This window comes from Brachypodium distachyon, chromosome 1 (genome assembly GCF_000005505.3).
Source record: "Brachypodium distachyon strain Bd21 chromosome 1, Brachypodium_distachyon_v3.0, whole genome shotgun sequence".
NCBI lineage: Eukaryota > Viridiplantae > Streptophyta > Magnoliopsida > Poales > Poaceae > Brachypodium > Brachypodium distachyon.
Genome location: NC_016131.3, coordinates 13803330 through 13829819, shown reverse-complemented (window position 1 = coordinate 13829819; position 26490 = coordinate 13803330). Strand labels below are relative to the sequence as shown.

General features: G+C 44.3%; 6 protein-coding genes and 1 non-coding gene across 8 annotated transcripts; 4 read left to right on the top strand and 3 right to left on the bottom strand.

The window, feature by feature from the left end:
* Positions 1 to 14: 14 nt before the first annotated feature.
* LOC106865864 (probable serine/threonine-protein kinase PBL18) lies at positions 15 to 2056 on the top strand. The gene is made up of 3 exons (XM_014897154.2): positions 15 to 381; positions 492 to 817; positions 922 to 2056. Exons 1-3 carry the CDS (start codon positions 315 to 317, stop codon positions 1735 to 1737), a joined length of 1209 nt encoding a protein of 402 aa, XP_014752640.1. The 5' UTR covers positions 15 to 314; the 3' UTR covers positions 1738 to 2056.
* Positions 2057 to 2224: 168 nt separating this feature from the next.
* On the top strand, positions 2225 to 7371 carry LOC100821178 (alpha-L-arabinofuranosidase 1). Of its 2 annotated transcripts, none has more exons than XM_024456884.1 (17): positions 2225 to 2355; positions 3455 to 3509; positions 3674 to 3885; positions 4067 to 4188; positions 4278 to 4431; positions 4610 to 4679; positions 4768 to 4913; positions 5002 to 5047; positions 5126 to 5178; positions 5392 to 5536; positions 5642 to 5760; positions 5846 to 5917; positions 6010 to 6113; positions 6226 to 6282; positions 6392 to 6596; positions 6696 to 6839; positions 6995 to 7371. In XM_024456884.1, the coding sequence occupies exons 3-17, from the start codon at positions 3802 to 3804 to the stop codon at positions 7112 to 7114; spliced, it is 1641 nt and encodes a 546-aa protein (XP_024312652.1). In that variant the 5' UTR covers positions 2225 to 2355; positions 3455 to 3509; positions 3674 to 3801; the 3' UTR covers positions 7115 to 7371. The 2 variants fall into 2 exon arrangements, with proteins under 2 accessions (XP_024312652.1, XP_003562423.1); XM_003562375.4 differs by lacking the exon at positions 2225 to 2355 and adding an exon at positions 2373 to 3126.
* A 2382-nt stretch (positions 7372 to 9753) lies between these two features.
* LOC100821473 (CBL-interacting protein kinase 31) lies at positions 9754 to 14660 on the top strand. Its single transcript, XM_003562376.3, has 15 exons — positions 9754 to 9932; positions 11120 to 11357; positions 11585 to 11647; positions 11758 to 11829; positions 11980 to 12087; positions 12209 to 12289; positions 12403 to 12456; positions 12549 to 12674; positions 12758 to 12847; positions 13025 to 13147; positions 13227 to 13337; positions 13471 to 13584; positions 13692 to 13748; positions 13833 to 13907; positions 14172 to 14660. Exons 2-15 carry the CDS (start codon positions 11169 to 11171, stop codon positions 14253 to 14255), a joined length of 1347 nt encoding a protein of 448 aa, XP_003562424.1. The 5' UTR covers positions 9754 to 9932; positions 11120 to 11168; the 3' UTR covers positions 14256 to 14660.
* Positions 14540 to 18905, bottom strand: LOC100823033 (family of serine hydrolases 3). Its single transcript, XM_014896800.2, is given in 9 exon segments — positions 14540 to 14861; positions 14982 to 15213; positions 15704 to 15745; positions 16091 to 16189; positions 16286 to 16378; positions 16475 to 16631; positions 16726 to 16751; positions 17186 to 17550; positions 18726 to 18905. Coding segments are annotated over 9 exon segments (1251 nt in total). The 5' UTR covers positions 18802 to 18905; the 3' UTR covers positions 14540 to 14700.
* Positions 18906 to 20592: 1687 nt separating this feature from the next.
* On the bottom strand, positions 20593 to 22817 carry LOC100821786 (SNF1-related protein kinase regulatory subunit beta-1). The gene is made up of 4 exons (XM_003562377.4): positions 22349 to 22817; positions 21502 to 21692; positions 21241 to 21403; positions 20593 to 21154 (listed from the first exon to the last, which is right to left on the bottom strand). The coding sequence occupies exons 1-4, from the start codon at positions 22538 to 22540 to the stop codon at positions 20807 to 20809; spliced, it is 894 nt and encodes a 297-aa protein (XP_003562425.1). The 5' UTR covers positions 22541 to 22817; the 3' UTR covers positions 20593 to 20806.
* Positions 22805 to 25764, top strand: LOC100822715 (rhodanese-like/PpiC domain-containing protein 12, chloroplastic). The gene is made up of 8 exons (XM_003562380.4): positions 22805 to 23107; positions 23333 to 23455; positions 23916 to 24007; positions 24411 to 24511; positions 24595 to 24705; positions 24975 to 25083; positions 25261 to 25311; positions 25420 to 25764. Exons 1-8 carry the CDS (start codon positions 22879 to 22881, stop codon positions 25498 to 25500), a joined length of 897 nt encoding a protein of 298 aa, XP_003562428.1. The 5' UTR covers positions 22805 to 22878; the 3' UTR covers positions 25501 to 25764.
* Positions 25765 to 25859: 95 nt separating this feature from the next.
* TRNAA-CGC lies at positions 25860 to 25932 on the bottom strand. Its single transcript has one exon. It is a non-coding gene; the product is annotated as a tRNA-Ala (tRNA).
* Positions 25933 to 26490: the final 558 nt, after the last annotated feature.

Here is a 26490-nt window from a genome sequence, read left to right as displayed (position 1 = left end):
GGTTGTATGTTCGACCGGCTTTGTGCTTGACTAGCAAGCCTAGATATGGACACATATGAAGTCAGTCAACTGACTTAGTACCTCATTGATTGATCGAGTAGCTGCATCATGCCATCATCTTTCCTTTGAATTCTATGCACGAACCTGCCGAGATGCTTCCCTCTCCTTATAGTCTCTTCGTCTTCTTCTTCTACCTCCGTCCATAACAGCCAAGATCTTGGCTCTCACTCACTACTCCATCGGGAGCTAGCTAGCTTAGAAGGTCAGCAATTCGGAGGCCGCAGATAAGCTCGATCGAGCCTTAATTTGCACCCATGGGTAACTGCTGCTGCATCAAGGGCTCCGCCAAGTGCGCCAACGCATCCACTCCCTTCGAATCAAGTAAATTTCGATCAAGCAGCAGCAGCATCTGTTCCTTATATATTCTTTCTTTTTCCTGTTAATTTCTTGAGAAACTAGTCCAAGTCATTCATGTCGATGGTTTCTTCCAGAGGTCGTTTCCAAAAGCGGCGGCGGCGGCGGCGCGTCCAACAACAACAACTTCTCGTCAAAGTCCAAGGCGGCGGCGGCGGCGGAGGTTCCTCCGGCGGCGCCGCCGGCGAGCAGCCTGAAGTCGTTCAGCATGGGCGACCTCCGGGCGGCGACGAAGAACTTCGGTTCGAGCTCGTACCTGGGCGAGGGCGGCTTCGGGTGCGTGTACAAGGGCTGGATCGACGAGGCCACGTTCGCCCCCACCAAGCCCGGCGCCGCCTCCGGCCGCATGGTCGCCATTAAAAAGCTCAAGAAGGAGAGCTTCCAAGGCCACAAGGAATGGCTGGTACGGATAAGAAGTTGCTAGCTAATTAACTTCTTCTTCCTCTCCGGCGGCCGGACTCCGACCACCAGCTTCGCCATTGATGAATGGATCGATTCTTCCTGCAGGCGGAGGTGACGTACCTGGGGCAGCTGCACCACGAGAACCTGGTGAAGCTGGTGGGTTACTGCTCAGACTCGGACAGCAACAAGCTGCTGGTGTACGAGTACATGCTCCGGGGCAGCCTGGAGAACCACCTGTTCCGGCGTGGGACCCACCCGTTGACGTGGGCGTCCCGCATCGCAGTGGCGGCCGACGTGGCCCGGGGCCTCGCCTTCCTCCACGCGCGCGACGTCATCTTTCGGGACCTCAAGTCGTCCAACGTGCTCCTCGACGGGGCCCACCGGGCCAAGCTCTCCGACTTTGGGCTCGCACGAGCGGGCCCCACGGCGGGAAGGAGCCACGTGTCGACGCGTGTCGTGGGGACCAGGGGGTACGCGGCGCCCGAGTACGTCGCCACGGGCCACCTGTCAGCCAAGAGCGACGTGTACGGGTTCGGGGTGCTGCTGCTCGAGCTGATGACGGGGCGGAGGGCGCTCGACGAGTCCCGTGGGCCCGCCGCCGAGCTGCTCGTGGATTGGGCACGGCCGTTTCTCACGGGCGAGAGGAGGAGGAAGCAGCAGGTGATGCGGGTCATGGACACGAGGCTTGGCGGGCAGTACCCAAAGAGGCAGGCCCAAGAGATGGCGGAGCTCGCGATGCGGTGTTTGCAAAACGATCCCAAGAACCGCCCCACCATGGCCGATGATGTCCTGCCTTGCCTCCTCCTCCTACAGCAAGCAAACACCAAGTCATCATCGTTGGCGACGACGACAATGGAAGTACCATCACCACGACTAGTCTCGTCGACAACGCCGGTGCATAGACGGCATCGCAAGATCTAGAACATACTCATTTCAAACAAAGAATCTCGTTTCATTCAAATTGCATACATGTCAACATTTTCTTTTGATATTTTCTTTTTTTAGAAAAACGAGCGTTAATTAAATTTGTTACTCATGACACTAGATTGTATGGGTTGTCAAAGAACGGCGAAATCCATTGGCTATAGTCTTTAGGGCCATCAACAAGGCGAACTTGAACGGATACAATCCGGCTCGAGTTTGTTGTCTAGCTCGAGTTTAGCTCGTAAGAAGCTCGTGAAGTCTTGAGCTTTTGACAACTTATGAAACTCAATGCTAACTCGTACTAATAATAGAATAAGTTCGACAAAGCTTGAGTTTCGAGAAGTCTCGATTCGAGTAAGTGGATGTATGACATACAATCATCGGAGTTGACGAGTGAACACTTGAAGCTAAGAAAATTTAAGTTTTAAACCAGAAGTTTGAAAATTTTACAAACTACCCTCATTTAAAAAAAAATCCACTTGAAGACCGAAGCTTACAATCCCCTCCGATGGCGACGGCTGCCGCCTCCGCCCACGCGGCTTGCTCACTCGAGAGCGATGGCGATGCGGCGCCTCCCACCGCGTACCTCGCCGCCGACGCCCGCTTCATCCCCCGGTGAGTTGCCGCAACCCTAGAAAAGCCTCCCAACTCGGTAGTAATGCTTGCGGCGCATTTGGGCGAAGATCTTTTTGTATCGAGCTGTTGGAATTTTCCAAATTAGTTCTCAGGAGACGCGACGATTCCCAGAGAAACAAAAATACATTCCTTTGCTTGGGCTTCAATCGTACTCGAGGCCAGATTCGGCATCTGTTTTCGTTTACTTTCCATCGAGCTAGGTAAAAAAAAAATCTGCCTTGAATGAGAGTTCTCATGGATCAGTTCTGTTTTGAGTTATCTTGGATTGGGTCCAACGATGATAACGACAGCAAGCACTAGGCTCTTGCTTGCTTCCCTGCGATGTGGTGCAAGAACGGAGGAGTAAAGCTTCAAACAGAATGGTGACGTCTCTGTCTGTTGATGTTCATATCTTCGTTCCTCTTCAGATACCCTCTTGGTTAGCTTCGCTTCCACTCATGGAACTCCTTTTGCACACAATGTTCCTATCCATGTAGCACGAGCGAGCGTGACCGGCTGTTATATATAGGCTGTGCATTCAGTAAGCTGTTCCTTAGGTTTCAGCTGTGACGTTTGATGAGCACCATGGCCATGCCAAGACCGTATGCTGGTTCTTGGCTCCATTGTGCAGGATTCGTAGTTCTGTGTGCCTTGTGTTGGACATCGTCCTCTGTCAGGTTTGTGGTGGGTCAAACCGGGCAGCTGAGCGTCGATGCCTCGCCGCAGAATGCAAGGAAGATCCCTGATAAGATGTTTGGTATCTTCTTCGAGGTGAGAATGGAGACTCAGATTATTCTGTGTCTGAGCATCAATTCCTTGTTAAAATGTGGCTCCTGAAAACTGTATTTTGTCGCTCTTTGTTCTAGCCAGCCAGTATTTGGGTGGACTCTGCATTTTTTTTTTCTCCTAGTCATTCAGTATGGCCATTTGTTTTGGTTGTCATTATGTATAGTGTGCAGCTGTATTGGTTTTACTGAATCTCATAGGCAGTTGAACATCAACAATTGAAATGTTGGAAAAATGATTTTGAATTTTCTGCCAAGAGGATAACCTTGAGAACAGTCAGTAATTTGAATATTTTTTTTTGTTGTGCTTGTAGGAGATCAACCATGCTGGTGCTGGTGGGCTGTGGGCAGAGCTTGTAAGCAACAGAGGTGAGCAAAAACATATCTTTAGTCATTGGATATGATAAGAGCCAACTGTAGTTGTGCACTTGTGCAAAGGTCAGGATATGTATTAATGAGTCAAGGGTCAATCTTTCTGCTTTCCCACTTTCTTTGCTGAAAATATGTCTACGTTCTGACAAATTTTCTTCCAGGTTTCGAGGCCGGTGGACCTAATACACCGTCAAACATCGACCCATGGTCCATAATTGGGAGTGAATCAAGTATCATCGTGGGGACCGATCGGTCATCCTGTTTTGAGCGTAATCCGATTGCGCTTTGGATGGAAGTTCTTTGTGATTCCAAAGGAACTAATGTCTGCCCATCTGGAGGTGTTGGCGTCTATAATCCTGGTTACTGGGGCATGGTATGGTATTAATCTATCAATATTGTGAATATGTTGATTTTTTTTTAAAAGACACACGACATACTGGGCCTCTAATCTCACAGGGTTTATGTGACATTTTCAATCTGGTTTTGAAATGTATCGTGTCATATTACAAATGAAATGGTACCCTTTATACCACATGTTGCTTTCCACTTTGCAGAACATTGAGAGAAAGAAGGGTTATAAGGTTAGCCTGCACATCAGGTCTTCAGATGCAGTATCCTTAACTGTTTCTTTGACAAGCGCCGACGGTCTGCAGAAACTTGCTTCTCACACAATCACGTAATGAATGTTTTACTGCCATTAATTTTACTGGAGATGCTACAGTACCCTTTCTGTATTTATGATATGCATTCCTATGGTACTTTTAGGGGTGGCAAGAAGCAATTTGCGAAATGGACAAAGGTGGAGTTTCATTTGAAATCCAGCCAAAATAACACCAACTCAAGGCTTCAGCTTACAACCATGAAAACCGGGGTAATATGGCTCGATCAGGTGTCGGTTATGCCATCGGACACTTACATGGTATACTTTCTTTGTGCCTTCTTTTTCTTTCGTGAACTTGCAAAAGACTCGTTTACCTCTTTTTGCTGAAGAAGGCAAAGAGAACAAAAACATTTCACTTGTCGAGATCGATTTATGTATGGTTATACCAAGATCGTGTTTGTCTGACCTTTTGTTGACTGTATTTTTTTTGTCCCAGGGACACGGTTTTCGGAAGGATCTTGCTTCTATGTTGGCTGATTTAAAGCCCCAATTTCTCAAATTTCCAGGTTTGCTATCTTTGAAGTTCATATTAAAACACCAAAATTAAGTTGAAGAGTTATACTGTTTTGATGACATTTATGAAACGTATTTTAGGCGGTAACTATGCCATGGGGAATTATCTAAGAAATGCATTTCATTGGGGTGAAACTGTGGGTCCATGGGAGGAAAGACCTGGCCACTTCAATGATGCCTGGGGATACTGGACTGATGATGGACTTGGATTCTTTGAGTTCTTACAGGTTATTGGAACCACCTTTGGCTTTAACACACTAATCTCTCTCAAATAAATATACTGCGTAAGTTCATATTGATATTTATTTACTGCAGTTGGCTGAAGACCTTGGTGCTTCCCCTGTTTGGGTGGTTAATGATGGTATTTTCAATCTCCATAGATACATGACTTCTAACCAACACTTGATTCATGTTATTGAATGCTTTCCAATATTTGCAGGAGCAAGCATTAATGAAGAAGTTCCTACTGCAACGATTGCATCACTGGTGAAGGTATGTTCTTCAATTAGTAATATTTGGTAAATCCTTCAATTTAGGTACGATCGAACGATATATATCTGAATTGGATACGCAGAAAAGTTCCTTTCATATGGTCTTGTTTCAACATTCTCCCCATATTGATTAAATGAATAGATTCTGATACCAGTATCATTTCTCTACCTTGTTGCCCTTCCCTGCATTTAATTCATGCTTTTGGTATTTCAGGATGTTGTTAATGGCATCGAGTTTGCGAGGGGAGGGCCTGAGACTACATGGGGTTCAGTTCGTGCTGCGATGGGACATCCACAACCATTTAAACTTGATTATGTTTCAATAGGCAATCAAGAATGCTGGATGCTCTACTACAGAGGTTTGTAATTCAGTTATGGATAATTATGTTGGACCTTTTCTTTTCCTGTTATGGACAATTCGTGTATGTATGTAACCTATATTATCTGGTTATTCTTCTGAATAGGAAATTACCAAAAGTTCTATTCTGTGATTAAAGCCGCATACCCAGACATCAACATTGTATCAAGCTGTGATAAGTCAACCATTTCTCCATCCAACCCTGCTGATCTATATGATGTTCATGTAGGGCCCCTAGCTGCTTTATGTTTCATAGCTTGCTATAGCAAATTCATCATTACGACTTGACAAACTTCATCCCGTGCGACAGGTCTATACATCTTCTGCTAATATGTTTTCAAGAACTACTATGTTCGACAACACACCACGTGGTGAACCAAAGGTAATCTGTTCGAAAATTTAAAATGCCATTCCTACATCTACAATGTCTGTCAAATATCATGCTTGTTAATGACCTGGGGAAGTACACTTTAGGCAATTGTTAGCGAGTACGCTGTGACTGGAAACGATGCTGGCAAAGGAACATTGGTAGCAGCACTCGCAGAGGCTGCATTTCTCGTTGGATTAGAAAAGAACAGGTGCACCGTACTAAATTTGCTGTACTGTACTGTTATCTGTGTCTCATTACAGACTTGAGTTGCTTCTGCATACTAAATTTGGTGTACTGTTAATTTCTTTGCTCGACTGAAGCGATGTGGTCGAGATGGCTAGCGCCGCGCCACTTTTCGTCAACGACAACGATCGCAGGTAAAAGATTCAGCATCTTAAGAGCATTATTTCAGGTTTCAGAATGGTTTCCGGCCTTGTGTTCATTAACTGGAATAACCAACAAGGAAAACATCATGTGCTCCAAAAGCTGGAGCCCAGATGCCATCGTTTTCAACTCATGGCAGCACTACGGGTGCCCAAACTACTGGATGCTGCACTTCTTCAAGGACTCAAGCGGCGCGACCTTGCACCCGACGACGATCCAGGTCGACTCCGGCTATGATCAGCAGATGGTTGCGTCGGCCATCACCTGGCAGAGTCCAAAAGACAAGAACACTTACCTGAAAATAAAGGTGCCCCCTTTAATTTTAACTTTTTTTCCTCCCAAGTTTCAGTCAGAAAAACATCAAAATGAGCAAACTCCAACCAAACCACCATCCTCATTTCTACAGGTGGTAAACTTCGGCAGCAAAGCCGTGGGCCTCAACGTCTCTGTGTCCGGGCTGGAGAGCGGCATCAAGAGCTCCGGATCGAAGAAGACGGTGCTCACTTCAGCCGCGCCGCTCGACGAGAACTCCTTCCAGCAGCCGGAGAAGGTCAGTTTTTTTTCATCAGCACTGCCACTGCCACCACTTGGAGTCTGAACCATAAACTAACTGTAAAATGGCTGTCATAATGTTGGTGATGATATTTGGCTGATGCATTGCAACCTTGTTTTTTCTTTTCTTTTCTTTTCGCGGAATCGTGCCAGGTGGTGCCGGTGTCGAGCCCGGTGGCAGGCGGCACGGCGATGGGCGTGTCGGTGAGCCCTTACTCGCTCACCTCGTTCGACCTCCTGCTGGAACAACCCGGCAAGCACTCAAGCGCATGAAGAAGAAAGCTAACAACAAGTGATATATATGGAGTATTAGCTACAGAGACAGACAGACAGACAACGGTTGAATCATTCAGATGATTAGTTCACATGCCTAGTGGAAGGAAAATATAGGCTTTTTACTGCAGATATATCGAACCCATTGCTCTGTATATCTGTATCTGTACTGTAAAAAAATATCACGACTCAAATTTATCGAATATGAATGTACCTATATAAACATCTATATACATTTAATATTACGTCACTTAATATGGGATGGAGTGAGCATTAAGTTACTGAATCATCAGAGATAAGTTGCCAAATTGATCGTGACCGCACGTAGTTTCCGCTGACGTGGATGCCTGAGGATCGATCGGCGCGCGGTGCACGGTGGTCTTGGCTGACGTGGATGGGCCGAGCCACGTCACCACCGTCTATCCCCCACCGCACACCGCTCTGCCGCTCCTTGTTGGCCTCGTGTGCATAGACGTGGCTCCAAGGCTTAGCCACGTACGTCCATGCTCACGAATGCTGCCAAAGCTAGCACTTATACGGTGTGTATATATACAACCAGCTATACTACGTAAAGTACGTAGTTCCAAAAACATTCTCCAGTAAGCAAATTGGATCTCCAGCACGGGAGGGCACCTGCGAGGAAGCTTCCTAATTAAAGTCGATATATATTTATCTATCTTTTCTCATGGCACTGGCTGTTGCATGTGACGGACGTTGATCACGCATCCTACGGCGTGGAATTAACTCCGGCCGGGACTAGCTAGGTACGTCTGATATATCCAGCTCACAAGGGCTGCCAATCTAAGGTAAGTATTTATGCGGCGTGTATATACAATTTAACTCCAACGTATATGAGTACGTATAGTTCCAAAACACTCTCCCAGCACGGTCGGAGGCACCTGCTAGGAAGCTTCCTAAAGTCGTATCGTATGGGGAAACCATTTTTTTTTCTAGAATACATATAAAATTGGATAACCTTTAATTGCATTCATGTATAATCTGGACAAGGCTATACGTTGGAATGGATTAAAGCGGCTTTGCGTCTGGCTCACTGGCTTAATGGATTATGTAAGAAAGATATATGCGATTTATTCCTGACGATTAGCTTAGCTTCTCTTCTTCGTTCTGCCAAACAGTCTTGTAGTATTTAGGGTCATAATACTAAACACGTTTTGGTCTTAAACACTCGATAAAAATAACGTTGGCAGTACAGCGTGTAGTGCACATTAAATTGCGTTCTGGTTGGCAGCTGATTTTTTAAAAAAAAAATCTTGAGTAAACATGTGCACGACATTGTGTTGTAAACATACACACACATGTAGTGTGCAGTTTGCACTCTCAAGTCTTGACCAGCTGTGTTCTTAGCTAATTAAGCTAGGCGAGGATTAATCAAGTAGAGAATGATAAACAAGAACCAGAAGCAGATTTAGATTTGACGCGCTAATGTCGCTTAAGAATGTCAATGCTTTCATCCCCTGATCCCATCGTTTATTTTCTTTTTAGAAGTTCCTCCGTTCCATATGCATGTTCATCACGATCGTACATAAAAATGGACATAAATTAAAGTCGCAGCTGGTAACCGAAAAGCACAGCGCAGCGTGATCCACAGTCTTAAGTTAATTAAGCCGCGCTTCTGTCTCTATCGGAGGTGTTTAATTTCTACCCTCTTTTTTATTTTGAGTTTGAAAGAAAAATAAAGAGGTTTTTGAATCTTTGATTTCTTTTTTGAAAAAAGATGTATGGTAGAAGAATGGCTCGCGGATGGGAATTCCACCGATTGGTCGAGGAGGGGGCGATGACATCCTCGCGCTCTTGATTCCGAAACCATAGAAGTCATTGAAAAGATGATGACAATCCTCTGTTGTCGCTCCCAATACCCCTCCAGCCAATCATGAGCCGCACAAATGAGCTCCTGATTCCAAGGATCCATTGGTCGCACACGCCTTCCAAATGTTTCACGCCACGCCACGTAAACTTGTAACGTCATCAAAAAGACACCGCACTCCGTTGTCGCTTGCGGTACCCCCCGCTCTGACCAGTCATAAATGATGCCCTAGCCACACAAATGAGTTCCCGGTTCCGAAGATCCATCACATTCAACTTCCAAGTATTTCACGCCACGTACATATTGATGTCGTCAAAAAGATGATGCTCCTCCGCATCTCCGTCCTTGCAATATTTGCAAAGGTATGAGGCTTTATTCAATGACTAACCGTAGAGCTAGCACATACACGTACAGGGAATGCAATTATGAATCACAAACCGAGCTCCACACCCGCATTCTAGACTTACGACAACTCCACCACCATTTATTACATCGCACACAAACATGTTCACCAAAAATCCAAACCACTTCCTCTTTCCCAAAAAATCTATATCGATCGACGGTCCACGAGACACATGAAGAAAACCATCACAAGTCTCTTTCTCTCTACCTCTAAAAAGAGAAAAGGAACCCACATAAGTGTATCTCTTTCTAAGAAAGAATGAAACCCACATAAATGTCTTTCTCCAAAAAAGGGAAAAAATGAAGAAACCCAGATAAGGAGTGACATTCCTTGGAGCCATGAAAAGGCAGAATGCCCATAGTATCAAAACGGTAGCAGATATACCATGGGAGGCAGTGGTATCGGTAATATTTGCTTGTTTGTCTGTTGTCATGTGTGTCCTTACAAAAAGGAAAGGTCAGGAAACCTTTGCAGAAGAGTACTGACGAGGACTCCTCTTGTCTGTCCACTGCTCCTCGTGAGGCCCCTCCCTCATCTCTTCTCCGGCGCCAACTCGCCGCTCTTCGTCTTCGTCTTCTTCTTCTCGCAAGGTACGGCTCCGATCCCCTCCATGGTCTTCTTGCTCTGTCCGTCCCGTTTCGCGCACGAAGGTCGGGAGAGTCTGTGCATTGGGGGATTATCCTCCGCCTCCGCCGCCGCCGCTTTCTGTCTTCCGTTCTTTCGGCGAACCTGTCCTCGTCGCGGTTGGGTATCTCTGTTCCTGATTGATCGGTTAGCGGCATCTTTTCGGGATGCCGGCTTCATTCTCGCTTTGATTAGTTGCAGCCGGGGATGTTTGATTTGATTCGCTGGTCGCTGCTGGATGGCCCTGAATCTGCATTGTGTCAGCGTTTTCTTCTCGCTTTTCGTTTTTCAGTTACCTTTTGCAGCAGAAAAGCCGGGAGGTTCGCTTTCCAGGTTTGGGGAAGCATCATCGCATCTTGGCAGGCCTTTCTTCCTTCCTTTCTTTTCTAATTGCCGTTCTTTCCAGGCCTCTAAGCATTGGTTGCCTTTCTTCCTAGTGCTGCTGCTGCAGATATGTCGAAATTGTTCTTCTTTTTCTAAATCTCTGCAAGGTTGGGGCTTTCGGTACAGTAGTTTTGACATCATTTCGAGTTTGTGAGTTCGACACGAGGGCTGGGATCAGACTTGGCATTCGATTTCGAGTGGAATTTTTGTTCAAGGGGTCTGTTTGAATGGCTTGTTTTGATTGTAAGCACGGCGACCCTGGTGGTGTTGTACTGCGAGATCCAATTTGCTAAATTTTCTTCCTAGAAGTAGCACATGTTTTCTTTTCTTCTCGTTCTGTTTTTGCGCTATCCGGTTGTTTACGGATAGTTTTGGTTTATTTAGTTGATGGCATAGGCCAGGGGCCCCTTGATGTTTACCTTCAACTGGTAACCCTCTGCGATTAATGCCCCGTCTTAATTTTTAAGGTTTCGGCAGTTTCCAGGAAATTCCAGTGAATGAAAGCTCCGTAATTTTCAAGGTTTCGGCAGCTTCTAGTAAATTCCAGCGAATGGAAGCCTGCACCTTTGCAATCTTCATTCAGTTATTTTTTTTGGGTCTCTCTCTCCGAAGATTTCAGACATTTTAGCATTTTCCCTTTTGCTCGGTCCACCATCGTCTGAATTGTCTCGTACCTCTGATTCTATGAGAATGTTGAATTGTAATAAGTTCCATGAAAAAGAGCTGTTGGAATTGCCGTCTGATTCTGTGTTCCATTGTTCAATACCAGGTTCTTGAACAGGCTTGAAGCCACCTAGGAACTACTCCTATCTTGGAAGATGTACAAGGCTAAGAGGGCAGCTTCACTTAAAGTGAGGCGACGAATTGGGAAGTATGAGCTTGGACGCACGATTGGGGAAGGAACCTTTGCAAAGGTCCGGTTCGCAAAGAACATGGAGTCCGGGGATCCTGTTGCTATCAAGATCCTCGACAAGGCGAAGGTTCAGAAGCACGGATTGGTCGAACAGGTCATTCTCGGATAATTACCTTGCATGACTTTGTACCATTTCTTAGATTTTTCACAGCATAGTACCTAGTATAGTACGGCAAACGGTACTTAGGTCCAGTGCTGTCGTTAACTACAAAAATAACTATCCCTTGTGATATTGGATTACATGGTAAATAGTCAAGAAAGGCCAGTTTACATCTTTACGCTCTACCTTAATGTTGACTCCACTCTAAACTCTTATTGCAGATTAGACGGGAAATTTGTACAATGAAGTTGATACAGCATCCCAATGTTGTTCGCCTGCATGAGGTAGACCAACCCTGGCATACACATTTTTTAAATTATGTCCCCGCGTTAGAAATATTCAGATTGAAGTCTACAATTGATAACTGTGTGGATTATTTTGCCTTGGTTAACAGGTGATGGGAAGTAAAGCAAGAATCTTCATTGTTCTGGAATATGTTACAGGAGGAGAGCTTCATGATATTATCGTTAGTACTGGTTGCCTCTTGTATTTGATCATATTCCTTTGTCATGGACCTTTAGCAGTGTACCAATTGCTTGAAATCTTCCTATCTATATTATACCCTGTATGTTCATTTACATGATACTTCTATTGTTCCTACTAATTTCATAATCAGGTTGCGCGTGGAAGCTTGAAGGAGGATGAAGCACGCAGATACTTCCAGCAATTGATCAATGCTGTGGATTATTGCCACAGTAGGGGTGTATACCATAGAGACTTGAAGGTATATTGTCAAGTGTCAACAATTCAACTCCTGCTTTACATATCAGCTATTATGATTTAAAAAATTAATGATCTAGCGGACATTTGGAAATTGATAAAGTGATGTTTTATGTATATTCCAGCTAGAGAATCTGTTGCTTGACAGTGCAGGCAACCTCAAAATCTCAGACTTTGGCTTAAGTGCTATATCTGAGCAGGTGAAGGTAATGTCGTATAACAATCTTAAATATTACAAAAGTTACTGCACTTTTGTACTTTTTATTTTGCCGGAATTTAACATTTGTATCACAATCTTCAACTAATTCAACCCTAACAGGATGATGGCTTACTGTATACTTCATGTGGGACACCAAACTATGTTGCACCTGAGGTAACGTTTATTTGTACTTTGTAAAGTTGTCTCTATTTCGTTATATGTAGAACTGAGTACGACGATAATTTCGAATGCTATGCAATATTCAGGTTATTGAAGATAAGGGCTATGATGGTACGCTTGCAGACCTTTGGTCTTGTGGGGTGATTCTTTTTGTGATGCTTGCTGGATATCTGCCTTTTGAGGATGACAACATCGCGTCCCTTTATAAAATGGTATATAAGTTGTCAGAAAAAAAATGTCAATTTGACTGGTTGAATATTACTATACTTTTCATTTACCCTCTTTCTCTTGACAGATCTCTGGAGCTCAGTTTACTTGTCCCTCTTGGTTTTCTGATGGAGCTAAAAGGCTGATTGCCAGAATTCTGGATCCTAATCCTTCTACTGTAAGTTTTTCTTACTTAGCATTCCATCTCTGAGATTTAGCATTCGTCAACCAAAATTTCAACAAAACTGATGTCATGGAACACAAGCCATAGTTTCAAGTCTCTGCAATTTTTGGGTTTATGACTACATGACTTATGGAGTTCTTTCTTACTTGATTTTTCATTGCTCCCGACCAGCGGATAACTATCCCTCAACTGTTAAAAGATCCATGGTTCAAAAAAGGCTACAAGCCACCTGTTTTTGATGAGAAATACCAAACTAGCTTGGATGATGTTGATGCTGCTTTTGGAGATTCAGAGGTGTGCTATTACTGGAAAAACCATTAGCCTTTTATGGTTGAAATAAGATTACTAAACAGATGGTCTCTATTTTTGCCAGGAAAAACATGTGAAAGAGGAAATGGAAGGGCAGCCAGCTTCGATGAACGCATTTGAGTTGATATCACTGAATAGGGGGCTGAATCTAGAGAATTTGTTTGAAACTGATAAGGTTAGGAACATTTCTGTTGCAGCATTGTGTCGCATGAGTCTGTTTCAGCATATATATGTTTATCACAATTTATTTCATAAGAATTAAGAAGATGTGCAATTGAAGTCAGCTAAAATTTATTATTCTATGACAGAAGTACAAGAGAGAAAAAAGATTTACATCGCAATGTCCTCCCAAAGAAATCATCAATAGGATAGAAGCAGCAGCTAAGCCACTTGGGTTTGATATCCAAAAGAAAAACTACAAGGTATGCTAATCATCCTTCTAATATTCCTCTTAAGTATCTGAATATGAGTAAATGAGACTGTCCTAACCACCTATATGACTTAACCACCTATATCTTGTTCTTTTCAGATGCAAATGGAGAACATAGAAGCAGGAAGAAAAGGAAACCTGAATGTTGCTACTGAGGTTAGACAAAATTACCCAGTAAAAGAAATGCTTTCACAATGAAATGCAATTATTGATCAAGTTATTCTCTTATGACATGCTTAGGTTTTCCAAGTGGCTCCATCTTTGCATGTTGTTGTGCTTAAAAAGGCAAGAGGGGATACTCTGGAATTTCAGAAGGTACTAGTCTTGAATGTTTTGTCTCTTGGGCTAGTTTCCTGAATCTTTTTATCCTATGAAATTAGACATGAAAGATTATGCATGCCTAGTTATGCAAATAACTTAGGACGCAACTACTAGAGCTAAAGCAGTTCATGTTAAATGAGCTCAAACAGTACCCAATGAAGGAGGATGCAGTTTTCTTTTTTGTTTTTATCCTAAAGAGTTTATTCTTGTAGATGCAAATGGGTAAAACCTTACTGACTCAGCATCAACTGTTTTCAGTTCTACAGAACACTCTCTGCACAGCTAAAGGACGTTGTTTGGGTTTGTGAAGGTGAGGCTGAAGAAAAAAGCTCCACAGCATGAGGCAGCTGCAGATTGTCTTTCTCAGGAACTAGCATTTTAGATTCTCCTGTAAATAGCTATCCTTGCTACCTAGTTTTTTGTTGTTGCTCGATGTAGAAGCAGATTAAACATATAGCAGTAGGTTGAAAACTTGAAATGCCTCTCTTTTTTGGTTTGATGAACAAGGGAAGGTTAAATTGTACGTAGTTGTGTAGCATTAGATGCTCTACTGTGTTACTCTTCACTCACTTTCTGCAAGACTGCTGAAGATGAAGAATGAACATGGGAAAGAACAGGCAGTTGGGTGATTCAGACAAGACTGATTTATTCAATTATCTCAATGAGACGCACTGGCAGCAGATTTGGATGAACAAGTTCATCAAGTATTCTGGATAAAACAAATCAAGCAACAGACTCCACACACCCCCACAACTCAACCAGCATATTTTCACCTACTGCTACTGCCTCAAGCTGCAACTTGTTTCATCAGGTTTTCTGCTGACTCCACGCCAACATCATCCTTATCGGATGAATTCTCTGACTTCGAGTCCTGAGGATTGTCTGAATTCTTGAGGTCTTCCAGGATGCTTGAGCTCCATTCAGAAAGTTGCTTCACGGATTCCTCATCTGTAGAAGGAAAACAAACTAACTCTCATTCACAAGAAAGCGCTACGCAATGCACGCTTGTGAACAGCTAAGAAGAATTTGACAGTAAATTTCTATACGGATACAGGGAAGAATGCAGACCAAGCCTAGGGACAGTGTGACCCTGGGGATGCCTTATGATGAGAGGGCCGGCAAAGGCAGCGGCTAGCTCCTCGGAAGGTAGTTTGAGCCAGTCTTTATCTCCAATGAAATGGACAGATCTCGCCTTGATCAGCTCCTTGTAGGCCACATTGCAGATGCTTGGGTCCCTGAACTTGCTCCCAGATACTGACACCATGAATTTAATTGGTGGATGATCATTCAGCACCTTGCCCTACACCAATCGGCTTAGTCAGAATCCACATGGAACCAGAAATTGCACACGGTTTTGATGAGATCCTCCATGGAGAAGAACCAAAATTCCTGCTAAGTGTCGGTGTTCTAGTAAATTTATGCTCGTTACTGCAGTTAGCTTAGACAGATATTTGTTAGCTTGTGTTAGCAAGTTCTGTATAAGATTATGAGATCTCCGGCATATGCTCTGGGAGAGTAGCTCTGCCTTACCTTGAACAGCATGTGCGGCTACTAAATTTATATATAAAAAAGAACATTCAGTCAGGATGGGACTGAGATCCTATTATAATATTTAGTATTCCAAACTCAGATCTACCAACTGAAATGCTAGATCGTGAGGGCCATCATGTTTAAAATGGTATCTGGATGTCACAGTTGACTTGTAATATTTACAAACACAGTCTGCCGTAAACTAAACTATATAATAACTAAACACAAACTTTGTAGAACTTATGAGTAGAAATGTGTACCTGTGCCTGGTAGCCTATCAAAAGGGCTGAAAGTGTCGCACCCTGTAAATAGAGGGGAAAAAATAGTATAGCAATTGTTGCTCAGGAATTGATATCATCATGCACCTCAAACAGTTGAATGCAATTCGCTAGTTGCAGATACCACAGTATATCTGAAACTATACACTCCCTCCGTCCAACAAAAGATGTCTCAAGTTTGTTAAAATTTGGATGTATCTACACGACTTAGTATATAGATGCATTCAAATTTAGTCAAAGTTGAGACATCCTCTTGTTGGACGGAGGAATATATGAAATCTCAAAAGATCATCTGCAGTTACCTTTGCTTCAAATTAAAAATATATATTAAATAGAGTAGTCACTTCACTTCACAGTTTCCGTTTTTACCTGGGAGAATCCAAGCAGGCCATCGAAAGGTCCATTTTTCACCATGTAATCGCAAAGATATGAAATACACTCTTCCAGATTTGTATATTTGGTGAATTCCTTCGTATAAGTACATCGTTGTGTTAGGACGGCGACCAAACTGAAGCCAAATCTCAGAACACCAATTCAGTTTTGGTTCTATCTGGATAAACTTACCTTGTCAAACTGAAACCACTCAAAGTATGGTGGGGGAAATATGCCCTCTATGTCTGACTTCCCTCCAGCTGGGAAGATACCATCAGGGAAGACCTGAAAACCAGCAGAATTTACACTCAAAACTCAAGAGCAAACGAAAGCAGAAGGCAAAACGATTAAATATGATCTATGACGAGTCCAGCAAAGAACCATTTCAAACAGATGCAAGATGGAAGGATGCCATTTGCTGATCTGCTTCTTCAAGAAACTCCCACTCGTCCTGAAGCCATGCAGGCAGAGAACCTTAAATTTCTTCTCCTCCTCCATGTGCTCTACTCTACCCTAAGCACAGCATACAATTTCTGGCCTTAAGAAGGGCAAGAGTATGCGTGGTAGTTGCTACCTACTACTCAAAGGCTGGAACATAGCTATCATCCAACAAATTGTTTGTTGCAGCTTACCCAGCAGCACAGACAGACAAATCTCTCTTTTTTTTGTGTGTGTTCACTAAATTCCATCTTAGTTATATACTGTATAGATTAAATAGATCTTTATCTGTAACCAGTAAAAAAAAATCTTTACTGAAGCACAGTATGACATCCGTAAAACGAATAAACGATCAAAGGGAATATGGAACACTGGCTGTCCATTGATACTAGAAGAGTCAAGCAGAAGTTGATGACAAAATATACTACAAATGGGTCCAACTGCAATCAGGATACACCAGAGAGGGCAAGTTCACACAAAACACAAGAGATCTGAAAACACACTGGAGAGGGGAACATAGCAGGAAACACGTCCGTCCATTTTAGCAGCTACAGCTAGTAGGATGCTTCACTGGAAATCGATGAAATAAGAGTTGCATCTTAACTAATGTGCAATGCACAATCTCCTCAGCCTTCGGAGAATGGCTCATTTGGCCATCATGACCTTGACAAACTCCTCGTAGTTGATCTGGCCATCACCATCAACATCAGCTTCACGGATCATCTCGTCCACCTCCTCGTCAGTTAGCTTCTCGCCGAGATTCGTCATGACATGACGGAGCTCAGCAGCAGAGATGAAGCCATTTTGATCCTTGTCGAACACCCTGAAGGCCTCCTTGAGCTCTTCCTCTGAGTCAGTGTCCTTCATCTTGCGAGCCATCAGGTTGAGAAACTCTGGAAAATCAATGGTGCCGTTGCCATCAGCATCAACCTCATTGATCATGTCCTGGAGCTCAGCCTCCGTTGGGTTCTGGCCAAGCGAACGCATGACAGTTCCCAACTCCTTGGTTGTGATGCAACCTGTAATAGACACACAAAGACAATTCCGGAATCAAACACAGGAACTCGAACTGTGCTTATAACAGAGTAAATCTTCTTAAAAACATGGATAGATCATAGATAACAACTTTTATTCATTATCATGCATCTAATTAGGGGCGACTGAGTTACAGAATAAACAGAGAAGGAAATAGATTGTTGCTTACTCCCAATAATGCATAAGGTGTAAACTAGTACGAAAGGGATTAGCGAATGTCCACGCAGGGCACTAAAATGCTAAACCGAAACCACTGAGAATATCTTGCACAAGTAAAGTTATCAGGTACTTATTCAGATTATAAGCCGCCTGAGTAAGAAGTTCACGGAATTACATCGACATGAATTACTGCAACCATAACTTTGCTGCAAAACGTTGAAACCAGGAAAGTCCCTACACAGTTCGACTTTTAACATTACATGACTAATAAGAGAACATCAGTAATTCAGGACAGTAAAATATTATCGGATCGAACCTACCAGTACAGAGACATAAATTACTAGAGTATGGGGAGCCAAAACAAGATATTCATTCAACTAAGCAGCCAGACCATCTAAAGCTGGATCACATAACTACTTGAAATCTTACAAGCACCAGTACACTTACTTCATCGTTATATTACCCCCTACCAACGAAACATTCCACAGGATTTTCCCGTGCCGAATTTCCAGCCCCCAGGAGGGGAATCTCCACATGAACTTAACTAAACCTAAACCGAACTCACTCAGCGTGTGCGGTCAAACAACTAAGATTTGTTTACACGAAGTCGTAGTGGTACTACTAGTTTAGCTGCATCCGACAAGTAGCAGAGGACGCGATCGCGACATAATGATAAAGAAGACCTAGAACGGCGGCGGCGAGGATGCCATTGCCGCGAAATGGTCAACCGAGACGATAAGCGCCGACCGGGCGGGCCCGCGTCGCCACTAGGCACACACGAGACAGCGACGCGGTTAATTCGGTCCCCCGATTCCGTCCAGATCCGGGCCGGATCTACCATTTGCCCGAGAAGGAAGGCAAAGCTAGGGCGGGCGCCAATGCAAAGCGGCGGCGGCGAGCATAGCATAGCATAGCATCTCGGTCGCGGATCAGCGGAGGTCGATCCGACCGGAGGGAGGGAGCGGAGAGGGATATGGTGTGGTAGGGTTTCATGAATTACCGTCTCCGTCCTTGTCGAAGAGGCTGAAGGCCTCCTTGAACTCGGCGATCTGGTCGTCGGTGAGCTGGTCCGCCATGCCGCCGGCCGCCGCGTGGGTGGATCGAGGAAGAGGAAGAAGAAGAGAGAGGTTGGGAGCGTTGTGTGGCGTGGCGTCCGGTGGAAGTTTTCCCGGCCCGCTTTATACGCCCGACCCGGTGCCGCCCCGGCCCGCCCCACTTTCCCAAACTGCCCCTCGCCTCCTCCTCACTCCCTTTCCAAATATTCTGTCCGTGACACTTTCCTTTTTCTTCAACAGCAAAAGTTAGTACACTAACTCTACAATTTTTTGAATTTTTTGTCGAAAATATTTTGGGAGGAAATGTAAAGAAGTGACGATTCTCTCTAAAAAAAAAAAGAAATGTGATGAGATCTGAGAGTAAAATCTCCTGGGACGTCGAGTTTCGGCAAATAATGAGAAAAAAATACGAGTGACACGACGAACAAGTTTGTGGTGGAGTATATTTTCTCGGCAGAGCAAATTTAAGCAACAGCCGGTTACATGTCACTAACTGTAAAGAGAACTGAAATTTGTTTCCCGTGGAACATCCGATAAAATAGAGAATTGGAATTCTACATCACGACAAAGGAAAAAAAAAAGAAGAACTGAAATTTGCTTGCTTGTTTAGGTCAGATCTTACCCTTGGGCTGGATGGCGTAACATCTAGGCTACACAAAATCTGATTTGTAGTTTAAAAATGGAATTAAAAAAGAAAAAGAAAAATGGAAACACTCGTAGAAGGGCATTTGGGGAATTTTGGTGTGTTTCCGTTAGGGCCAGAAAGGCCCTGTGTGCACACGTGGGGCTGCGCGAGCTCGATAATGCACGGTTCGGTGGCATCTTTTCAAACGGGCCTGAAATGACGCCAATGCCCCGCACGCGGTTGGGACGCGGAGTCGCCACACTTCCCAGTTAGCCCCTCAGCTTTCCAAGTTTCCGTATTCCAGGACTCATCCGTTACAGGACTCTGGGCCTTGCAGGCAGGCAGGCGCTCGTGAATTACTGGGCCTTCAGGCTTTAATGTCAATTAGGCCCAGGAGTAAACAGCTAGAGTTCCTTAAAAGAGGAAGTAATAAGAATTAATACGAACTCCTTGTCCTATGAGTCGCCTAGGTCATGTACAATGATTGATAAGACTGTCTTATCTTAGGTCATGTACAATGGTTGATAAAACTATCTTATCTTAGGCATTTCACGTCAATTAGAAAAGACAACAAAACATGTTGTACAGTGGGTTATCTCTTAGTGTTCTATCTTAGAATTAATGTTCGGATGAATAAAATTAACTAAACAAATGCTAAACAAATGTGAAACCTAGTACAATGATAAATTTGCCTTATTTTTGCCTTATCATTTTTGTGAAGAGATCATCTCTTAATTAAGAGAAGGCTTGTGCCTTTTCTTCATTTCTTTCTCTTTCACGTCAGATTTTATCCTATGTGGCATCGTTAAGAGAAGGCTCACGTCATCCCATTGTATATGCCCTTAGGTGTGCCACGTCAATTAGAAAAGACAACAAAACATGTTGTACAATGATTTATCTCTTAGTGTTATATCTTAAAATTAATACTTAGATGAATAAAATTAACTAAATAAATACTAAGAAAAGCCAAAATCTAGTACAATGAAAAATTTGTCTTATCTTTGTTTTATCATTTTTGTGAAGAGATCATCTCTTAATTAAGAGAAATCTTTTGCTTTTTTTCATTTCTCACGTCAGATTTTATTCTATATGGCATCGCTAAGAGAAAACTGACGTCATCCTATTGTACACGCCCTTACCAGCATATATATGAACACTAAGCTTTCCGTTAACTCATGTTACTCTGCTTTTATTCGATCTGGCCGGACAGTGAACATATCAATACTGTGTTCGATCTCCTCAAGAAAAAATCACCCAAAAATCCCAAAACAACTTATATATCCACAAACCAGAAAGACAAGACAAGGAGAAAAGCTAAATGGTCTCTACGGGACGAATTTTTTTTCTTCTGGAAATTCCATTCTGCAACGGCAGCATTTATAGCTTTAGCTTTAGGTATCATCATCGCTGGATGGACTTGTAGAGGACGGTGGTGACGTACTTGGACCGGAACCGGTGGGTGTGTCCCAGCGCCACCAGCGGCTGCGCTCCCCACCCCTTCTCGATGTACAGGTGGTTCAGCACCACGTGCTTCGGCCGCGCGCACTCCGACCGCTGCTCCGATGTCGAGCCCGACGAGCTGGACGTCGTCGTCCGGGAGTTGAGCACGCCGAGGTAGAGCTGCGCTGGGAGTGCGGGGGGCTCCTTGGCGAACTCCTTGTCCTCGGGCGCCTGGAACCCGTAGCTTGAGTCCGGGGACGCCGGCGCCATCAGCTCCGACACGCTCTCCACGCTCTCCGGCACGAAATCCTGCATACATTCATCGCCAATGCCAGTCATCTCCGGTGAAAAGTAGTCGACAATGGCACACATTTGGTTATATGAGATACACTCACGTTGACGTCGAGGAGGTTGACGATGTTGCCGTTGTTGTCGGTCTCGCAGGGGAGGTCGGGCAGGAACCGCTGTTCGCCGTCGACGACGAACCGGTACCGGTACACCCCGGACAGGAGCTCGAGCAAGATGGTGTGGTCCTTCCCGGATTTCTGAACAGGCTTCCTGCACGCCATTGCATTACACATTGACAGTGTCAGACTGTCAGTATAATTTCAGTATCTCAAATCAGTTTTAAGGACATTGAGTGTAATGCGAATTACTTTGATGTCCAGTTATCCCATGAGCCTTCGACGTGGATGCTCTTGCCCCCGTGAGGCCAGAGGAGAAGGGTGGGGATCCGCTTCTGAGGAGGGCCATCGGAGTCGTCGTGCTGCTGCTGGTCGCGCATCAGTATCTGGTTGAACACCGGCGGCGGCACGTCCGTCGCTCGTTGCAGCGGAGTCACAGGACTCTGCACAATGCAAATCAATAACATCAAATGTATATACACATCAATGCATGAACTGTAAGAAGAATTAGTTCATGATATGCAGAGACAGCCAACTAGTCTGAACTGAAGGGAGTACCACAACATCTCAAGTACAACAGTCTCCTTCGTTCAGACGTACATGAAGTTTCTTCAGTTTCAGACTAACACGTCTTCAGATAACAGTGGACAGTAACAGACAGATAGTACCTCCAGCTTTGTCCTAAATCAAAATTTTAAAGTTTAACCAAATTCATAGAAAAATCCAACCCGTTACATATCTTTGTAGTGTATACTTGTTCGGTATGGTAGATCTCAGTACATTTTTCTATATACTTGGATGAAATTTAAGAAATTTGAATTAACAAAAACTACTTCCTCCGTCCAACAAAAGATGTCTCAAGTTTGTCAAAACTTAAATGTATTTAGACATGATTTAGTATACAGTTTATATTTCTAGGAACAGGGTTGATCGTATATATAGCTAGCTAGGGTGAAATTAAACTGAATCGGTGTGTCACAAAGTTGCCAATTAACCACAGCGCGATCGAATCGAATCGAGAATGCGGGAGGGAATTTAACGCAGGGGAGGATTAATTAATTGGATCGAATCTGCGAGGGCTGATCGACGACTGACTGACCTGGGGCACGAACATGCGCGGCGAGTGCGGCCGCGGGGGGCTGCTCGGCGGGGACGACGGCCCTCCTCCTCCTCCTCCGCCGCCGCCTCCGATCCTCCCGACGTACCCCGTCGACGAGGCGCGCCCGCGGCCGCCGCCCTCGTCCATCTCGGCGTCCGCGACGTCCTCCAGCCTCCCGCTCGCGTTGCCCATCGATGGATCCCCGGCCCTCCGCCGCCGTGGCTGCGATCGCCCGCAGAGAGAGAGGGAGGGAGGGGAGGAAGAAGCGGATCGTGGGTACACTTCGCCCGGGAATTGAATCGACAAGGATCGTCCGAGCCCAGGCAGCCCACCCCGAGTTCATCAGGCCCTTCCCGACAGCGCTGGGCTTTATGGGCCAAATTCGAGCCGCACAACGGGCCGTCTAGAATCATAGCCCGGCCTTCTTCTTCTTCTTCTTCTTCTGTTAGAAGCAGCTGCAGCAGCAGAATATTCCCGAATCCCAATATCCGTCTTCTTCCTCCGGCAAGCGGCTGAGCGAGACGGCGGCCATGCTCGGTCTCAGAGCCAGGGCCGCGCGCCTCCCGTGCCCGTACTCTCCCGCTCCCTCCTCTTCCCCGGCGACCTCTCTCTCCGGGTTCGCGCGCCAGGGCCCGCTCCTCGCCGCCGCCGCCGTTGCAGGCCCCCCGGCCCTCTCTGCATCGCCGTCCGCGCGCCCCTTCTCCGTGGCCTGGGGCTCCGCCATGCGTCCCGCCGGCCTTCCCAGGCCCAGCACCAGGGGTGAGTCGGCCACGCCCGCGCACTGTTGCTCGCTCGCTTGCTTGCGTGTTTGTCGATTGGAAATTGTGGTGCATTTTTCTTCAGTCGTGGGAGATTCAGGGGTTTGCCTCCCCCTTTTTCTTCTTCTAACAGTATGATTGTATGGTTTGCATCAATTTGGGGTGCTTGCTCAGTGGGGTCGAATTGAGTAGCTGACATGAATCTCTGGTGGTTGTGTTTGGTTAGTTCTCTGCACCGCTGCGGCTGGCAGTGCTCCGAGAGAAGGGAAGGAAGTGCTAGTCCAGCATTTGCTTGTCGGCGAAAAGGATGCCAGGCTTCTGGTCGATCTAGAGAAGTGCATCGCTTCAGGTGATTGTTATTGAAATTGTCGTTGATTTCCTTCCGGGTGGTTTATTAATTATTAGTCCTGTTTGTGTTGTAATATTTGATATACTTAATTAATTTAGAGAACCATACAATCCAATGTGGGGAAACATCTGCCCCTTGCAAAATGAGTGTCTTAGTTATGATCCATGCAATGCAATCCCTTCTACTACAATGCAATGCATGTATTAAGTTCAAGGCTGCTGCAAAATAAAAATGCCATAATTTGATAAACATTCAAGTGTACATACTGAGATGAGCCAGTGTCATCGATGTGGACGGTGACTTATACGATATTTTGTTTTGGTTACTGTAAAAACATGGTACTGCGTAGTATGAGACATTAGAAGAAGTGCTCAAAAGCTGGTTTGTTTTTTTCTGTTTAAATGTCGAGAGGTCATTGATTGTCACAATGCGAGCGTGGTTGTTTATTTCTGTATTTCAGGGGCAGACTTGAGTGATTTAGCCGTGGAGCACTCCTTGTGTCCATCAAAACAAAATGGCGGTATGCTTGGGTGGGTTCGAAGGGGACAGATGGTACATAATTAACTTGCCTTTCTACTATACTAGTAGAGATTGTTATTAGTAGGACTCCACATATTATTATTGTTCAAATGGGACAACGGACAACCATGCTGCCTAAACTGCAAAGTGGAATTGTACTGTCTGATTATGCTGGGTAGAGGTCATAAAATCCAAGTAGGAGGCAACTGGAATTTTTATGTTTCCTAAGTACCTTCTGTTATTTAGCATTGAATTTGGTTTATTTTGTGATGGAATTACCAAATTACTGCTTTCTGACTTCCAAATTATCATGAGTTTTCAATATTATCAACTGGCAAACAAGTGCACACACACTTTTATTGTTTTGGTATTGTTACTTGGTTGTTTGCATATTCGTGTAACTGGAAGCCTTAGCACCTACGATTGACTTGAGCAGGTACCGGAATTTGAAGAAGCAGCATTTAGTGCTCCTTTGAAGAAAGTTGTAAGGTGTAAGACAAAATTTGGATGGCATTTAGTGCAGGTGCTCTCTGAGAGGTAAATGGTTCTGCTTTTAACAACAAAATATTAGATTTCAGAATACATGGGATGGTATTCATCTCTTTTCCACCAAATGGCAGAGACCAATGCACGCTGGAAGATATTGGACCAGAAGAGCTTCACGCAAAAATGCAAGATCCTAGTTTTATTCAAGAAGCACAATTGATTGATGTTCGGGAGCCTGATGAAGTGTAAGATTCTTCGCCATTGTACAAAAATTCAAATGAGAAAACACTCATGAATTGTGGCTTAGACTTGCAGAGTATATAACTTTGTTAGTCCGAGTGTTTATTCCCTTTTTACCCGACCGGGATGCAGAATTCCACGTGTTATCATGTACAGTCGGATACTTGTGGAAGTTTTTTCATTTGCGGGTGTATTTCGCGATCCCCGTTCGGTGTATTTGCTTGTCCTAATTGTTCACCCATTCCGATGGATTTGATGCTTTCTTGTTTGGCAGGGAGAGAGCTTCCCTTCCAGGCTTCAAGGTCCTGCCTCTCCGCCAATTTGGAACCTGGGGGCCAGTTATGACAGATGAATTTAATCCTGAAAAGGACACTTATGTTTTGGTAAGTCCATTACTACGATCAAAACTGCTGCCAGCATGCTCCGTAAAGGCCAGTAACATAGTCTATAGAAGTATATAGTACTTTCCTACATACAGATAATCTCAGTGGTTGTTAATGGAAGTAGCATCTGTGTTAGTGCATTATGGTGCAGCTTTCTAACTTTACCTTTTGCTTCAGTGCCACCATGGCATGCGCTCAATGCAGGTAGCTAAATGGCTGCAGTCACAGGTAATTGAACTACTGACATAGTAAATCTTAGACTCATTCACCTGTGTAGAGTACTTGTGCACTGATATAAAAACATCCCCTGACAAAGGTTTTACCATCGTTCTGCAGGGGTTCAGAAAAATCTACAATGTTGCAGGTGGGATTCACGCCTACTCTGTTAAAGCCGATTCGTCCATCCCTACTTATTAGCCAGCTTGATGACCACCGACCCGAACTCAGGGCCTTTTCTCTTCACGATACCAAACTTAAATCACGTTCTGCGTTTGATGATGGGATTTGGCAATGATTTTATGTTGATGCCAGAATCCAGAGCTAAATTTTCCTTCCGACGCTGCATCCTGTATTACAGTTTTTAATCTTTCTTCAGAAATTGTATATGGAATTATGGATCATATCATTCTGTATAAAAAAAAGGAGTTATTTAGGGCTCTGATCATTGGATTGAAGCCATCACTTAGGATCTGATTATTTGATTGGTTCATCACCGTGTTTCTTCTTTATCCACAAAATATGATCTTGCCAGCTATTGTAGTCCAAAAAATGTTGCATGGAGGTGCGGGGAATCGAACCCCGTGCCTCTCGCATGCGAAGCGAGCGCTCTACCATATGAGCTACACCCCCATGTTGGTCCTTACTTTCTTTTAAACTTTATAATAGCATGCATCTCACGGGCATCGAGTAATGTTCTGAAGGTTGGAAGAAGAGCAATGGTGACAAATTCTTACTGCATGAATAACAACGTTATAATTATTTAGATACCATTCACATCATAACTTTCTTTTTGTTTCCCGACGCACACAACGAGTTTGGATTTTAAATTGGTGGCTTAGTAGATTAATCATGTGTCTATGATCATAACTTCATCCTTTATAGATTGCACATGTCCAATTCATATGTAAATTTTACACTAGCAGGAGAAACCCAAACAATGTGGTTGGATGAACTAGCAAGTATTTGCATATCTAGACAAAATTACGACTCTTAATAAGAGACGGAGAGAGTACCATGTGTTTAGCCACCACATTGACAGTGTCCATCCGTCCCATATTAAATGTCATGACTTTTTCTGTATATACATATATCTAAACGCGTTTTAATGTGCATCTGTACATGCGTATCTGGACAAATTTGGTGGACAAATTTGCGACTAACATATGAGACCGTGGGATAAACATTTTT

What these genes read in the sequence shown, in the direction of transcription:
- LOC100822715 (XM_003562380.4), top strand. Translation starts at nt 22,879, where the DNA reads ATGCTCGGTCTCAGAGCCAGGGCCGCGCGCCTCCCGTGCCCGTACTCT. An exon ending in GGGTTCGAAGGGGACAGATG is followed by an intron (nt 24,008 to 24,410) that starts GTACATAATTAA and finishes TGACTTGAGCAG; the next exon opens with GTACCGGAATTTGAAGAAGC. An exon ending in GTTCGGGAGCCTGATGAAGT is followed by an intron (nt 24,706 to 24,974) that starts GTAAGATTCTTC and finishes CTTGTTTGGCAG; the next exon opens with GGAGAGAGCTTCCCTTCCAG.
- LOC100821786 (XM_003562377.4), bottom strand. Translation starts at nt 22,540, where the DNA reads ATGGGCAACGCGAGCGGGAGGCTGGAGGACGTCGCGGACGCCGAGATG. An exon ending in TGGGATAACTGGACATCAAA is followed by an intron (nt 21,404 to 21,501) that starts GTAATTCGCATT and finishes AATGGCGTGCAG; the next exon opens with GAAGCCTGTTCAGAAATCCG. An exon ending in TCAACCTCCTCGACGTCAAC is followed by an intron (nt 21,155 to 21,240) that starts GTGAGTGTATCT and finishes GAATGTATGCAG; the next exon opens with GATTTCGTGCCGGAGAGCGT.
- LOC100821473 (XM_003562376.3), top strand. Translation starts at nt 11,169, where the DNA reads ATGTACAAGGCTAAGAGGGCAGCTTCACTTAAAGTGAGGCGACGAATT. An exon ending in TATACCATAGAGACTTGAAG is followed by an intron (nt 12,088 to 12,208) that starts GTATATTGTCAA and finishes TGTATATTCCAG; the next exon opens with CTAGAGAATCTGTTGCTTGA. An exon ending in ATACTCTGGAATTTCAGAAG is followed by an intron (nt 13,908 to 14,171) that starts GTACTAGTCTTG and finishes AACTGTTTTCAG; the next exon opens with TTCTACAGAACACTCTCTGC.
- LOC100821178 (XM_003562375.4), top strand. Translation starts at nt 2,932, where the DNA reads ATGAGCACCATGGCCATGCCAAGACCGTATGCTGGTTCTTGGCTCCAT. An exon ending in GATTCTTTGAGTTCTTACAG is followed by an intron (nt 4,914 to 5,001) that starts GTTATTGGAACC and finishes TATTTACTGCAG; the next exon opens with TTGGCTGAAGACCTTGGTGC. An exon ending in CTGGATGCTCTACTACAGAG is followed by an intron (nt 5,537 to 5,641) that starts GTTTGTAATTCA and finishes TCTTCTGAATAG; the next exon opens with GAAATTACCAAAAGTTCTAT.
- LOC106865864 (XM_014897154.2), top strand. Translation starts at nt 315, where the DNA reads ATGGGTAACTGCTGCTGCATCAAGGGCTCCGCCAAGTGCGCCAACGCA. An exon ending in ATCCACTCCCTTCGAATCAA is followed by an intron (nt 382 to 491) that starts GTAAATTTCGAT and finishes GGTTTCTTCCAG; the next exon opens with AGGTCGTTTCCAAAAGCGGC. An exon ending in AAGGCCACAAGGAATGGCTG is followed by an intron (nt 818 to 921) that starts GTACGGATAAGA and finishes TTCTTCCTGCAG; the next exon opens with GCGGAGGTGACGTACCTGGG.